Here is a 16463-nt window from a genome sequence, read left to right on the forward strand (position 1 = left end):
ACAGCAGCTTCATCATTTTACCTTTCCACCAGCAGTGTATGTATGAGGGCTCCAGTTTTTCCATATTCTTGCCAATACTTGTTTTTGTTAGTTTGTTTTACAAGGCAGGGTCTCACTATGTTGCCCAGGCTGGTCTCAGACCCCTGGGCTCAAGTGATCCTCCCACCTCAGCCTCTCGAGTAGTTGGGACTACAGGTGTGCAGCACTGCAACTGGTGCCGACACTTGTTATTTCTGGTTTTGTTTTGTAGTACAACCATTCAAATGGGTATCAACTGGTATCTCATTGTGGTTTTTGTTTATACTACCTATGACTAATGATGCTGAGCATCTTTCCATTTAGATATATTTTTTGTATGAATGCCTGTACATCTTTTTGTTTTTTTTTTTTGAAACTGAGTTACCGTGTCTTGGCATAATCTTGGCTCACTACAACCTCTGCCTCCTGGGTTCAAGCGATTCTTGTGTCTCAGCCATTGAGTAGCTTGAATTACAGGCGTGCACCACCATGCTCAGCTAATTTTTGTATTTTTAGTAGAGACGGGGCTTTTCCACGTTGGCCAGGCTGGTCTCAAATTCTTGGCAATCAAGTGATTCACCCACGGCCTCTCAAAATGCTGGGATTACACGCGTGAGCCACCACACCCGGCCTGTATATCTTTTTGTATATCTTTCTTTGTGGGAATGCCTATTCAAATCCCATTTAAAAAATGTTTTTGGGCCGGGCACGGTGGCTCACGCCTGTAATCCCAGCACTTTGGGAGGCTGAGGCAGGCAGATCACAAGGTCAGGAGTTTGAGAACAGCCTGACCAACATGGTGAAACCCCGTCTCTACTAAAAATACAAAAATTGGCTGGGTATGGTGGCATATGCCTGTAATCCTAGCTACTCAGGAGGCTGAGGCAGGAGAATTGCTTGAACACGGGAGGTGCAGGTTGCAGTGAGCCAAGATTGTATCACTGCACTCCAGCCTGGACGACAGAGTGAGATTCAGTCTCAAAAAGAAAAAAAGAAAACAATATATATATATGTGTGTGTGTGTGTGTGTGTGTGTGTATATATACAGGCATGGTGGTGTGTGCCTGTAGACTCAGCTACTTGAAAGGCTGAGGTACAAGAATTGCTTGAACCCAGGAGGCAGAGGTTGCAGTGAGCCGAGATAGTGCCAGTAAACCGAGATCGTGCCACTGCACTCCAGCCTGGGCAACAGAGTGAGACTCTGTCTCAAAAAAACAAAACAAAACAAAACGAAAAAGAACCCCCACCCCCAAAAATCACCATTCTTTTTCCTGCTGAGAGATCTTGGCAACTTTGTCAAAAATCAATTGACTAGATAGTGTTTATTTCTGAACTCTTGATTCTACTCCATTGACTTATATGCCTCTCCTTATGCCAGAACTACACTGTCTTTGATTAGTATAGCTTAGTAGTAAGTTCTGAAATCGAGAAGTACAAGTCCTCAAACTTTGTTCTTTTTCACACTGATTTGGCTATTTGAGGTCCTCGGTGATTCCGTATGAATTTAAGGATGGGCTTTTCTATAGCTGCCAAAAGATGCCATTGGGGATTTTGATAGATATTACACTGAATCTGTAGATTGCTTTGGAGTATTGCATCTTAATGATATTAAGATTTCCAACCCGTGATCGTGGGATGTCTTCCTATTTAGGTCGTCTTTAATTTCTTCCAACGATGTTTTATAAAGTACACAATACATACAACATAAAATTGAGCATTTCAGCCTTTTTTTTTTTTTTCTTGAGAGAGTCTCACTCTGTCACCAGCATGGAGTACAGTGATGTGATCTCTTTCCTTATTGATCTTTTGTCTGGTTGATCTGTTAAAAGCAGGTGTTGAATTCTACAACTTTTTTTGAGATGGGGTCTTGCTCTGTTGCCCAGGTTGGAGTGCAGTGGCATGATCTCGGCTCATTGTGACCTCCACCTCCTGGGTTCAAGCAATCCTCCCTCCTCAGCCTTAGAGGTAATAAACAGTGAGAGACAAAAGATTAATGTCCCAGTGTGGTGGAACTGGTATTTGTCCATCCACTCATGCCCTTTGGTGGCATCCTGTGTGCTCTTGATGCCTCGAGAGCATTGCTCTAACCACATCTGTCAAGCGATGACATCACAGTCAGAACTGGAAACGATTAGCCTGTTTTCTGTCATAGAATTTCTGGGTTTACTTCACCATTATCTCTGGCCACAGAGACTGTCTCTGTCTCTAGCAAAGACAGTAGTCTAGAGGGTAAATGGCTTCTTTGGCCAAAGAAAAGCCTATAATACATGGAGAAACTGTATACGGGGTCTCCTCTAGACAGGGAAGGGGGTGGCTGAAAGGTTTGGGTGTCCTTACTGGGCACCTGACTTGCCCCTTGAGGGCCTCCATCCTCCTGCCCCAGCCCGGGGGCCAGGACGTGGCACTCCACTTTCCCCTACCATCATCTGCCAATTGTCTTTCCTGGCCTCAGCCCTCCGTCAGCCATCCCCTGGCACATGCCCTGCCCGTGGCTCCCCCCGGCACTCATCTTCACGTTCTTCCAGAGCCAACTCAGAGCAGACCTTCGAGTCTCTGTGGGTGTGAAGGATCCTAGCCTTAGCCAAGTTCATTACCCAGAGGAAAACACTCCCATAAAACATGTTTCCATTCACTTCTGTAAATATGACTTTTCTTCATGAAGGATGACATGCCAGGAAAAACCATGGGGGTCAAAGTTCCCTGGACACAGTGGCAGGAGGAAACCTCCCACTGAAGGAGCTTGAGAGTCCACTGCATCTCCAAGGAGCCCAGAGCAGGACCCGTCCTCCCTGCTAGTGCAGCACCGCCATTCCCAAACCATGGAGGGCCACTGTGTCAGCACGGCCACCCCAGGGGATGCCCCATGGCTGCTCAGGAAGTGCCTGTCACTTGGTATAAGCCAAACCACATGGTGACTTCAACCGTCATCTATAGTAGCAAATGGTTAGATAGCATCCAAAGAGCAGAAGGTAGGAAAAACCCAAACCCAGCAGAGGCTGGAGCTGTGAGACTTACTGAAGCCTCTTCAGCTCATTTCACAGCAACAGTGGGAGGTCCCGGCACCACAGGCAGGCTCCAATCTCATGGGTGGCGACACCTTGCTCCCAAAGCTCTTCTTCCAAATGTAGAAACTGGGTGGTCTCCAGCATGCAACTGACAGAGCTGCCCTGGCAAAGAAGCCGCCAGCTACCATCCCATGCCCTAAGCCAATTCATTCTGAAGATCGAGAGGCCTCATTTCTAGGAACAGGTTCACAGAAGGCAAGGACACTTTTTCAAAGTAAATAGCTCTATCATTAACTGGATTTGAAAACTTGGGGAGAGAACACCTTTCCCCCAAAGCTGTTTCCTCAGAAGTAAACTAGGTGTGAAGGTGGCACTGCTGGGGGTGCAGGAGCCCATGGAATACTTGGGCAGCTTCCAGAAGCAGAGCCCTTGGTGCTTCTGCACAAACAAGGCCCTGGCCTACTGGGGCAAGCTCACGGGCCACGCTGCTCTCTGTGGAGCACAGGGAAGGCCAGCATGGCTGGTGACTGATCTTAATTTTGTGCTAAATAGACTACTATTTTATTCCAGATTCTAACAAGAAAAGCAGAAAGCAAAGGTTTAAGGTGTTTTGGGAGGAAGAAAAATTAGTTTTTATGAGCAAGTCTACATTTTCCTTCATAAGTCAGGCTGAGTGGGAGGACAGGTGGGCATAAACCCCAGTGCCAGTGCTCCAGGGGAGGCCAGTCCAATGGACTCTGTGTGGAAGTTCAGGGTCCTAAACTCTAAAGACAGATGATATTTAGACCCTTGATAGCAACAAGGGTCATGTCACTTGCCCTTTGGGATGCATCTCCCAGCATCTCATCTCCCTAGAGCATGACAGAGAACAGCCAGCCATGGAAGAGAGGCAAAGCCACACCAAGACCAAGGGCAGATGGTGCTCACTGGTTCTTCTGCTGCCTGCGGCCTTGCATACTGAGATTCCAACTCCTCTCCCTCCTCAGTCAAATGACTACAGGTCGGGAACTTTCAGGGCCTTGGACAAATTATCAGAACAGAGAATATTACATCTCTGGGAGGCTACTGCATCCCCCCACAAAGCTGCAGAAGAGAAAACAAGCTGATAAACATTTCAACATTCACAGTGTGTAGATTCAGCTTTCATTTTATTTTAGTTATAAAACGATTGCCAAAACACAAAGTTTTAGAAAAACACACAAACACAAGTTTTTATTCCTGTTTTAGTTGCAGAAAATAAATACAATCACATATTGCATATGCTTGTCTACAAAAGCATCTCTAAAAATGTCATTTACTGGACTTGACAGTATAATCTTTTTGGCTTTTCAACTGCAGGTATCATACAGATCATTTTATTTTATTAACTTTTTAAGCACTTGGCTCAAGCAACTTCAGAAAAAGACTTTGTGAGCTTACAAATCTTATTCCAAGTGTTATTTTTTTTTTTTTTTTTTTTTTTTTTTTGAGGCGGAGTCTCGCTCTGTCACCCGGACTGGAGTGCAGTGGCCAGATCTCAGCTCACTGCAAGCTCCGCCTCCCGGGTTTACACCATTCTCCTGCCTCAGCCTCCCGAGTAGCTGGGACTACAGGCACCCGCCACCTCGCCCGGCTAGTTTTTGTATTTTTAGTAGAGACGGGGTTTCACCGTGTTAGCCAGGATGGTCTCGATCTCCTGACCTCGTGATCCGCCCGTCTCGGCCTCCCAAAGTGCTGGGATTACAGGCTTGAGCCACCGTGCCCGGCCCAAGTGTTATTTTTTAAACAGTTAAAACTAAAACAAGGTCTTACCTTTTCAAAAGAGGAGAATAAAGTTTTTCTTTTATAAAAATGGTTCCCCAAACTCACGAACACCCAAACCGACATAAAAAGTTGGTCTATCTTCATAGGAATCAACAAGAAGAGAGGTTACAGGGGAGAGGGAGGAACAAACATGACGGTTCCTGTGAACTCTATCCCACCGAGCAGTCACTCTTGTGTTTCCAGTTTGGCCCTTGGGAGTTTTCCTAAAGGAAAGCTGTTCAGTCATCTAAGCCTATGTTTCTGAAAAGGTAGGACATGGACTCCCCATTGTGGATCCGACGGATTGCCTCTGAAAGGATCATGCTGATATCCACGGTTTTAATCTTGGGGCACTGGAGCTTCTGGACTTCATGTGGAATTGTATTGGTGACCACTACCTGTGAAGCAAGAGAAAAAAACCAGAGCATCAGAAAGCCAAGTAGCTTCATGGTTTGATCTGGAAATGTGATAGCTTCTCAAATCTGAGGCTCGCCATGACAGGAAAACAGTGGATCTATGTCTCAAGTCAATGTTTCAATTTTTTTTTTTAGATGGAGTCTTGCTCTGTCACCCAGGTTGGAGTGCAGTGACGCCATCTCGGCTCACTGCAAGCTCTGCCTCCCGGGTTCATGCCATTCTCCTGCCTCGGCCTCCCAAGTAGCTGGGACTACAGGTGCCCGCCACCAAGCCCAGCTAATTTTTTTGTGTTTTGAGTACAGACAGGGTTTCACCATGTTCGCCAGGATGGTCTCGATGTCCTAACCTCATGATCCACCCGCCTCAGCCTCCCAAAGTGCTGGGATTACAAGCATGAGCCACTGCGCCTGGCCTGTGTTTCTTAGGTTAAGATTTGATAACCTCACACCCACTAGGACAGGTATGGCAAAAAAAGATAATAACAAGTATTGGAGGCGTGCAGAGAAACTGGAACCCCCCCACTCACTGCTGTGGGAATGTAAAATGGTGCGGCTGCTTTGAAAAACAGTCTGGCAGCTCCTCGAAAGTTTCAACATGAAGTTACTGTATGACCCAGCAGTACTAAACCTAGGTACGCATCAAAGAGAAGGGAACAGATGTCTACACAAAAGCTTGTACACAAATGTTTACTGCAGCACCATGCATAAGTTAAAAAGCGGAAAAAATTTCTATCGACATGAAATACGAAAAGAGAGACAAAATGTGGACTATCCATGTAACAGAGTATTCTTTGATCATAAAATGGAATGAAGTACTGATTCATGCTACAACATGGATGAACCTTGAAAATACTATGTTGAGTGAAGGAAGCCAGCACAAAAGACCACACATTGTGTAATCTCATTAATATGAAATGTCCAGAACAGGCAAATCTAGAGTGACAGAAAGCAGATTAGTGGTTGCCAGGGACTAACGTCAGTGAGAGAAAATGTGAAGTGACTGCTAATGGGTATGGCGTTCCTTTCTAGGGAGAAGAAAATGTTCTAAAATCAACTATGGTAACGACTGCACAACTCCAAACATTCTAAAAACTAATGAGTTGTATACATTATTATTATTATTATTATGTTTTTTTTGAGACAGAGTCTCATTCTGTTATCCAGGCTAGAGTGCAGTGGCACAATCTCGGCTCACTGCAGCCACTGCTCCCTGGGTTCAAGCGATTCTCTTGCCTCAGCCTCCCAAGTAGCTGGGATTACAGGTGCCCACCACCATGCAAGGCTAATTTTTGTATTTTTAGTAGAGAGCGGGTTTCTGCCTGTTGGCTGGTCTCCAGCTCCTGACCTCAGGTAATCTGCCTGCCTCAGCCACCCAAAGTGCTGGGATTATAGGCATAAACCACCATGCCCAGCCCTTGATTCCTTTCTTAACCACAATCTCAGTCTTGTCCCTACTTGCTGTAACTAAAGATCATGATGTGCCAGAAGCCCAGGCAGCTGTCCTCACAAACACACCCAGACCCTGTTACCTCATCAATGGCAGACTCTTCAATCAGCCGGGGGGCGTCAGAAGACAACAAGCCATGAGTTGCCATCACAAAGATCTTATATGCACCTCTTTCCTTCAGGGTCTCTGCTGCAGCAAGAAAGCTGTCAACATCATCAATGATGTCATCCTGCCAAAGCACAGATAGAAAAGAATGTATATGAGCACTTCTATAATAATAGGTTAGACAACCAGGGAAAAAAAAGGGTCTGCCTACATTTATAGTGAAAAATCTGCTCTTCCATTTGGCCTTGTACAGACAGCACGGCCCCATGTCCCCATCACCGTGCCCCATGGCATCCCTCCAGGACTTTCACACGAGCCTCCTCCTGCACAGCACCTGCCACTCACTATTCGGGCTATCTCCCACCACACTCCAGGCTCCCAGGGGTAGCACTGTTTTCTGCACCGTAACTGGCCAACACTGTGCTGTCACAATGCACATCGCACCAGAAATGATGGAGGTATGATTTTCTTTTTTTGTTTTTAATGCACAGAAAAAGTGTTAAAAGATGTTTTCGACTCTGGGTAATAGAATTATGGTTGCCTCTTTCCCCTTGCTTCTTGCTACCTTATTTCCAAATTTTCTCCACTGAGCATATGGGAAATATGTTTTTTACATGTTATTATAATGGAAAAAATAATAATGATTATTGTTTTTAATAAAAAAATACCCAGTTCAGTGGTTTCTACTCTTTTATTGCATACTGAAGTTACCATGATCAAAAATATACATGTAAAGGCTAGGCGTGGTGGCTCACACCTGTAGTCTCAGCACTTTGGGAAGCTGAGGTGGGAGGATTGCTTGAGCTCAGGCGTTCAAGACCAGCCTGAGCAACATGGTGAAACCCAGTCTCTACGAAAACAAAAACTAGCCAGGCATGGTGGTACGCACCTGTAGTCCTAGCTACTTGGGAGGCTGAGGCAGGAGGATTGCTTGAGCCCAAGGGGTGGAAGTTGCAGTGAGCTGTGATCAAGCCACTGCACTCCAACCTGGGCAGCAGACCCAGACCATACCCCCTCAAAAATACACACACACACACACACACACACACGCTACCTAAAAAGTACTACTAGTAAAATGGTACAGCCACCTTGGCAAACAGTTTGACAGTCTCTTATAAGACTATATTTGCAACTACTATGCAAACCAACAACCGCATTTATAAGTGCAATTACCCCAGAGAAATCAAAATTCTGTTCACACAAAAACCCATACATAAATGTACATAGTGAGTTTTATGTATAATAGCTCCAACCTGGAAATCATCCAAATGTCCTTCAACAAATAAACTCTGGTACCTCTATGCCATGGGATACTGCCCAGCAATAAGAAGGAATAAGATATTTATATACAAAACAAACTGGATGGATCTCAGGGTAATCATGGCAGGTTAACCAAAACTCAAAAGGTTATAAACCATAGATTCCATTTATATGACATTCTTGAAATAATAATTAGAAATACAGAGGACAGATCATGGGTTGCCAGTGCTGTGGCTTGAATGTTTTTGTCTCTCCAAAATTCATGTGTTGGAAACTTATTCCCCAGTGCAACAGTGTTGGGAGGTGGGGTCTTTGGGGAAGTGTTTAGGTTGTGAGGGCTCTGTTGTGAGGGCTCTGCCGTGAGGAATGGATTCATGTCGCTATAAAAAGGCTTGTGGGAGTGGGTTCGCCTCTTTCCTGCCCTTCTGAAGGAAAGTTCATTCCTTTTTGTCCTTCTGCCATGTGAGGATGCAGCAAGAAGGCCCTCACCAGACCAAATGCTGGTGCCATGATTTGGACATCCAGCCTCTAGAGCTGTTAGAGAATAAATTTCTTCTATTCTGTATAAACAACCTAGTCTTATGTGTTACAGCAGCACAAAATGGACAAAGACACCAGGGGTTGCAGATTGGGTGGGAAGGATGTGGGTGTAGCTATGAAGGGAAGCATGAGGGTGCCTTGCAGTGAAGGAGCAATTCTGTGTCCTGACTGTGGTGGTGGTTCCACAAAGCTACCCATGATAAGACTGCACACACACACACACACACACACACACACATACACTACATGCACAACTGGTGCTGTCTGAAGGACCTCTGTGACTGTGGCACTGAGAATTTCCAGGCTGTGTTACTGTACCATAGTTAAGCAAGATGGAGGATGCTGGGTAATGAATACACAGGATGTCCCTGTGTATTTCCCCCTACTTCCTGTGGATCTATAATTACTTCAAAATAAAAAGTTTTTTTTTTTTTTTTTTTTTAAATGCAGTGGTGGCCGGGTGCAGTGGCTCACGCCTGTAATCCCAGCACTTTGGGAGGCCAAGGCGGGCAGATCACGAGGTCAGGAGCTCGAGACCAGCCTGGCCAACGTGGTGAAACCCCATCTCTACTAAAAATACAAAAATTAGCCAAGCATGGTGGCAGGCACCTGTAATTCCAGCTACTTGGGAGGCTGAGGTAAGAGAATCGTTTGAACCTGGGAGGCAGAAGTTGCAGTGAGCCGAGAACGCACCACTGCAATCCAGCCTGGGTGACAGCAAGACTGTCACAAAATCAATCAATCAAGTAATCAATCAATCAACAGAATAACAATGGCAAATGCTAGAATTAATAATAAAAGAGGTCTACATACCACAATGATGGCAATCCTTCCTCCAACATCACCCACAACTGTGATTGGGGGCTTTTCTTTAGGAATCAGCACTGGTTGGAATAAAACACACACACCAAAGTTTTTATATTAAAAAGTAAAACACAATTTTAAATAAGTTAATATCTCAAGATAAAAACATTCAACCAACTAGGAATAGAAGGGAATTTCCTCAATCTGATAAAGGGCAACTAAAAAAACCCACAGCTGACTTGATACTTTATGGCCCAAGGTCAAAAGCTTTCCCCTAAGATCAGGAACAAGACAAGGGTGCCTGCTGCACCACTGCCATCCACCGTGATACTGGATATGCTAGCAAGGGTAATTAGGCAAGAAAACAAAATGAAAGGCATCCAGATCAGAAAGGAAAAGTAAAACTATCTCTATTAGCAGATGACATGATCCTACCTACTGAAAATCCCCAAGAATCCACAAATACACTCACTAAAGTTAAAATACGAATTCAGTCAAGTTGCCAAGAACAAAATCAACACACAAAATCAGTTGCTATACAAGCAGCACTGAACAATCAAAAGAGGGAATTAAGAAAGCAATTCCATTTACAAAAGGAGGCAAAAGAATAAAATACTAGGAATAAGTTTAACCAAGGACTTGTGAAAACTACAAATCATCATTGAAAGAAATTTAAGAAAATAGGATTCTTGGCCAGGAGCAGTGGCTCACACCTGTAATCCCAGCACTTTGGGAGGCCGAGCTGGGTGGATGTCTTGAGCCCAGGAGTTTGAGACCAGCCTGGGCAACACAGTGAAACACCATCTCTACAAAAAAAAATACAGAAATTAGCCAGGTTTGGTGGTGGCACATGCCTGTAGTCCCAGCTACTTGGAGGGCTGAAGTGGGAGGATCACTCGAGCCCGGGAGGTGGGGGTTGCAGTGAGCCAAGATCATGCCACTGCAGCCCAGCCTGGGCAACACGGCAAGACCGTGTCTCAAAAAAATAAAAAAGAAAAAAAAAAAAGGAAAGAAAGAAAATAGAATTCTTAGGTATTATACCGAAAAGCAACAAAAATATAAATTGGACTTAATCAAAATTAAAATCTTTTGTGGCTGGGCGTGGTGACTCGCACCTATAATTCCAGCACTTTGGGAGGCTGAGGAGACAGGATTGCTTGGGCTCAGGAGTTCAAGACCATCCTGGGCAACACAGTGAGACCCCATCTCTATAAATTTCTTTTTTTAATTACCCAGGCATGGTGGTGTGCACCTGTAGTCACAGCTACTCAGAAGGCTGAGGCAAGAGGGTCACTTGAGCCTGGGAGGTTCCAAGGCTGCATTTAGCAATGATCATGCTACTGCACTCCAGCCTCAGTGACACAGTGAGATCCTGTCTCAATAAAAAATAAATAAAAAAGAGGTCTGGGCGTGGTGGCTCATGGCTACAATCCCAGCACTTTGGGAGGCCGAGGTGGGCAGATCACGAGGTCAAGAGTTTGAGACCAGCCTGGCCAACATGGTGAAACCCCTGTCTCTACTAAAAATACAAAAATTAGCCAGGCATGGTGGCGTGCACCTGTAATCCCAGCTACTTGGGAGGCTGAGGCAGGAGAATCGCTTAAACCCAGGAGGTGGAGGTTGCAGTGAGAGGAGATATGCCATTGCATTCTAGCCTGAGCAACAGAGCAAGACACCATCTCAAAATAAATAAATATAAAAAAGTAAAAAAATAACCTATAGAATGGCAGAAAATATTTGCATATCATGTATCCAGTACGAGTCTAGTGTCCAAAATATATAAAGTAGGCTGGGCATGGTGGCTCACGCCTGTAATTCCAGCACTTTGGGAGGTTGAGGCGGACAGATTGCCTGCCTGAGCTCAGAAGTTTGAGACCAGCCTCAGCAACATGGCGAAAACCTGTCTCTACAAAAAATACAAAAGTTAGCAAGGCATGGTGGTGCATGCCAGTAGTCCCAGCTACTTGGAGGGGGCTGAGGTGAAAGGATCACTTGAGCTTGGGAGGTCAAGGCTCCAGTGAGCCACAACTGCACCACTGCACTCCAGCCTGGGTGAGAAAGTGAGGCCCTGTCTCAAAAAAAATAATAAAAATAAAAAAATAAAAAATTATATATATATACACTTACGTATATGGCAAAATATATAAATAACTTTTATAATTCAACAATAAAAAGACAAACCTAGTTCAAAAACGGGCAAAGGATTTCAACAGATATTTCTCCAAAGAAGATATACAAATGAAGTCAGTAGTCATTAGGGAAATGTTTATCAAAATCACAATGAGATGCCACTTTATGCCCATTGGGCTGACTACAATAAAAAAGTAGAAAATAAGTGTTGATGAGGATGTGGAGAAACTGGAACCTTTGTACATTACTGGTAGGAATATAAAATGGTGCAGCTGCTGTGAGAAAAGGCTGGCAGTTCCTCAAAAAGTTAAACATACACCAAAAGACCCAGCAATTCTGATCCCAGGTATAGACCACGAGAAATGAACCATCTATCCACACAGAAACTCATACATGAATATACGGAGCAGCACAGCCAAAAGTGGAAACAACCCAAATTCCTATCAAATGCTGACAATGAAATATTATCCAGCCATCAAAAGCAATGAAGCACTGACACGTGCTATCCCATGGATGAACCTCAAAACATGCTCAGAGAAAGAAGCCAGATACAAAAGTCTACATGTTATATGATTCCATTTATATGAAATGTCCAGAGTAGGCAAACATCCACAGAAAGAGAATGGAGATGAGTGGTTGCCAGGGGTTGGGGGAAGGGGGCATGGGGAAACTACTTAATGGGTGCAGGGTGTTCTTCTGGGGTAATGAGAAGTTTTGAAACTAGAAAGAAATGGTAACTGCACAAAACTGTGAATATACTGAAAGGCAGTAAATTTTTTTTTTTTTGAGACGGACTCTCGCTTTGTAGCCCAGGCTGGAGTGCAGTGGCGCGATCTCGGCTCACTGCAAGCTCTGCCTCCTGGGTTCATGCCATTCTCCTGCCTCAGCCTCCGAGTAGCTGGGACTACAGGCTCCTGCCACCACGCCCGGCTAATTTTTTGTATTTTTAGTAGAGATGGGGTTTCACCGTGTTAGCCAGGATGGTCTGGATCTCCTGACCTCGTGATCCGCCCTCCTCGGCCTTCCAAAGTTGCTGGGATTACAGGCATGAGCCACCGCGCCCGGCCAAAGGTAGTAAATTTTATACTTTAAAATGGTTAATTCTATGTTATATGACTTTGACTTCAATTTAAAAAAAATTTTTTTTTGAGATGGAGTCTCGCTCTGTCGACCAGGCTGGAAGTGAAAGGACTGTTCTAGATCAGGGGTTTTCAGCTGCTTACGTCTTGGGCCAGATACATTTATGCTGCAAGGGAACACCCTGTGTACTGTGAGAAGTTTAGCAGCATGCTTGGCCTCTACTCACTAGATGCCAGTAGCCACCCCCTTGGTTGTGATAATCAAAACTATCTCCAGACATTTCCAAATGTCCTCTAGGAGACAATGTCCACTCCCTGATTGAGAACCCCTGCTCCAGATTGAAAGAGACGAAAGACATATGACAACCAGAGGCAATGTGTGACCCTAGGTGAGCATCAGGAGAGGACAAAAAAGTGTAACAAAACAAAGCAAAGCAAGATAAATTCCAGAACTGAAGTGACTTTCTACATGTTCAACACTCCTACTCCCAGGACACTTGACCTCAATCCCGGTGAAAAAGTGTAATGAATAGCCCTTTAGGAAATCAACTTGACAAAAAGCCTTATATTCATGCCTTCTGACTCATTAATCTCACTTTTAGAAGCTTGAAATGAAATAAGCCAAAGTGTGGGAAGAGTGTTTTATCCACATATATTCACTGCCACATTATATGGGCAAAGAACAGAAGAAAACATAAAAACCGCAAATTAGGCTGTGGTTGGGCAGTCTACGCCATATTCATATGATGGGATATCAGACAGCCATAAAAATGCTGTTTACAAGAGGCTGATGCAGACAAATCGCTTGAGCCTGGGAGGTCAAGGCTGCAGTGAGCCGTGATTGTGCCACTGCACTCCAGCCTGGGTGACAAAGTGAGACCCAGTCTCCAAGAAAAAAAAAAAAAAAGAAAGAAATTGCTGTTTCTTTTGGAAGTTTCTGGTGACCTGAGACGACACATCAGGAAGCTGGGAGGAGGAGGCAGCAACATGCACAATTATGCATTAACCATGCATTGCAGCTCTATGAAAATAAGGGTGGAAAAACTAAAAGGAGGCTCAACAAATTAAAGTGGTGTGTCTTTGATTAGTGAGATCAAGCACTAATTATTATTTTCTTCTAACTTTTATGGATTGTAATATTTTCAAATATTATATATAGTGTTTCTATTCTGAAAAAGTATTTTCTTCCTTTCTTTTTTTTTTTTTGAGACGGAGTCTGGCTCTGTTGCCCGGGCTGGAGTGCAGTGGCCGGATCTCAGCTCACTGCAAGCTCTGCCTCCCGGGTTTTACGCCATTCTCCTGCCTCAGCCTCCCGAGTGGCTGGGACTACAGGCGCCCGCCACCTCGCCCGGCTAGTTTTTTGTATTTTTTAGTAGAGACGGGGTTTCACCGTGTTAGCCAGGATGGTCTCGATCTCCTGACCTCGTGATCCGCCTGTCTCGGCCTCCCAAAGTGCTGGGATTACAGGCTTGAGCCACCACGCCCGGCCTGAAAAAGTATTTTCATTGTTTTTTAGTAGGCATATTTTTATCTATAAGAAATCAGAGGATACAAAATAAGTTTTAGAATCTAATACTAAATAACAAAATCTTTATATTCAAGATGCTGCAGGAAGAATGCTTTCTTTTCCCTTCATATATTATTTGCTAGTACCTTAAAAAACCATTCTATGGCCGGGCGCGGTGGCTCAAGCCTATAATCCCAGCACTTTGGGAGGCCGAGATGGGCGGATCACGAGGTCAGGAGATCGAGACCATCCTGGCTAACACGGTGAAACCCCGTCTCTACTAAAAAATACAAAAAACTAGCCGGGCGAGGTGGCGGGCGCCTGTAGTCCCAGCTACTCGGAGGTTGAGGCAGGAGAATGGCATAAACCCGGGAGGCGGAGCTTGCAGTGAGCTGAGAACCGGCCACTGCACTCCAGCCTGGGTGACAGAGCGAGACTCCGTCTCAAAAAAAAAAAAAAAAAAAAAAAAAAAAACCATTCTATGTAGGGTGTCAAATCATCAAATGTATAAAAACAATCCAATATTTAGGATCCGTGAAACTAAAATTCTCCATTCCCAAAGACGGCCTGTAATGATCACTACTTGAGTCAAAACATAAACTTAGAAACATTATAATTAAAATTATGAAACATAAAGATCACATGAGTAAAGAAATATTGCCGGGCGTGGTGGCTCACGCCTGTAATCCCAGAACTTTGGGAGGCTGAGGCGGGCGGATTATGAGGTCAGGAGATAGAGACCATCCTGGCTAACACAGTGAAACCCCATCTCTACTAAATAATACAAAAAATTAGCTGGGTATACTGGCGAGTGCCTACAGTCCCAGCTACTCGGGAGGCTGAGGCAGGAGGACGGCGTGAACCCAGGAGGCGAGCTTGCAGTGAGCCCAGATTGCGCCACTGCACTCCACCCTGGGCGACAGAGCGGGACTTCCGTCTCAAAAAAAAAAAAAAAAAAAAAAAAAAGAAGTATTAGAAAGAACGTAGAGATCATCCAGTCCCATGACCTCATTTCCAGATGGGAAACCTCTAGTTCAGTGTCTGCAGTCCAGAGTCAACTCCCTAAGGCCACACCAAAAGCTAACACCCAGCAAGTTCCAAAGAAGCAGCATTCATCTAAAGACTGCCAATGCATTCCTCATCACAGCCCACACGCTTGCAGGACTGAAAAGGAACATATATTCATCCATGCCTCCTGGGCATGGCTCATCTCACCAATGGTCCCAGCCAGCCCTCGCAGGGTTCTGCTGAAGTTCCTAGATACAAGCCCCTCTGAGGCCAGACAAGAATTCTGAAAGGGAGCGGCAGCCCCAGGCCTAATCCCCAGCACCAACAGCCTGGGCACATGAGGCTGTGAGAAATGCACACATAAGCAAAAGGCTTTGAGGCCCTGAGCCAAACACTTTATTAACACCTTCCCAGCCCCAAATCCTGAACCTTGGCTCTATCTCCTGCCTTTCTCCTCCTTAAATCCCCATCACTAAGTCCAAGAGACCCATGAGCACAGTAGCAAAAGCACAGGTTTTAGTCAGACAAGTCCAGCTTGTCACTATGTGACTGCAGGGAAGTTGCTTGCTCTTTCTGACCCTGTTTATCTATAAAATAGAAAATCATCACTCAATTAAAAGGGCTGTACTGGAGACTAAAACATTAAAAATGTTCATTCCCTCCTGCCATCTTTTTTAGAGACAGGGTTTCACTCTGTCACCCAGGCTGGAGTGCAGTGGCACCATCATGGCTCACTGCAGCCTCGACTTCCTGGGTTCAAGTGATCCTTTCACCTCAGACTCTCAAGTAGCTGGGATTACAGGCACACCACCACACCTGGCTGATTTTATTTATTTATTTATTTATTTTTGAGAGGTAGTCTCACTCTATTGCCCAGGCTGGAGTGCAGTGGCACAATCTCAGCTCTCTGCAACCTCCGCCTCCTGGGTTCAAGTGATTCTCCTGACTCATCCTCCTGAGTGGCTGGGATTACAGGCACTGCGCCACCAAACCCAGCTAATTTTTATATTTTTAGTAGAGACAGGGTTTCACCATGTTGGTCAGGTTGGTCTCGAACTCCTGACCTCATGATCCACCCGCCTCGGCCTCCCAAAGTGCTGGGATTACAGGTGTGAGCCACTGTGCCCAGACACCTGGCTAATTTTTAAACTTTTTTTTGAAATGGGGTTGTGCTATGTTGCCCAGGTTGGTCTCAAACTCCTGGGCTCAAGCAAATCTTCCACCTCAGCCTTCCAAAGTGCTGGGATTAAAGGAGTGCACCAACGTACCTGGTCTCCCTCCCATTGTCTTTTTAACATTTCTCAAAGTGCTCTGTCCCTTTCATTCCCATTGCTACCACCCCCTAGAGCAACAACGCATAAC

The 16463-nt window shown here is 44.9% G+C and overlaps 1 protein-coding gene across 4 annotated transcripts in view; it reads right to left on the reverse strand.

Moving 5' to 3' along the window:
- Window positions 1–4672: 4672 nt before the first annotated feature.
- Window positions 4673–16463, reverse strand: part of PRPSAP2 (phosphoribosyl pyrophosphate synthetase associated protein 2) — a 71929-nt gene continuing 60138 nt past the window's right edge. For 3 of the 4 annotated variants that reach the window (XM_030923771.1, XM_010355006.2, XM_030923772.1), the window contains 3 exons: window positions 9387–9457; window positions 6751–6897; window positions 4673–5203 (listed from right to left, as the gene is read on the reverse strand). In XM_030923771.1, coding sequence (XP_030779631.1) covers window positions 5045–5203; window positions 6751–6897; window positions 9387–9457 — 377 coding nt within the window. In that variant the 3' untranslated portion in view covers window positions 4673–5044. The remainder of the gene's footprint in view (window positions 5204–6750; window positions 6898–9386; window positions 9458–16463) is intronic. The other variant, XM_010355004.2, reaches the window with a different exon arrangement.

The sequence above is a fragment of the Rhinopithecus roxellana genome, chromosome 19, assembly GCF_007565055.1.
Source record: "Rhinopithecus roxellana isolate Shanxi Qingling chromosome 19, ASM756505v1, whole genome shotgun sequence".
Classification (NCBI taxonomy): Eukaryota; Metazoa; Chordata; class Mammalia; order Primates; family Cercopithecidae; genus Rhinopithecus; species Rhinopithecus roxellana.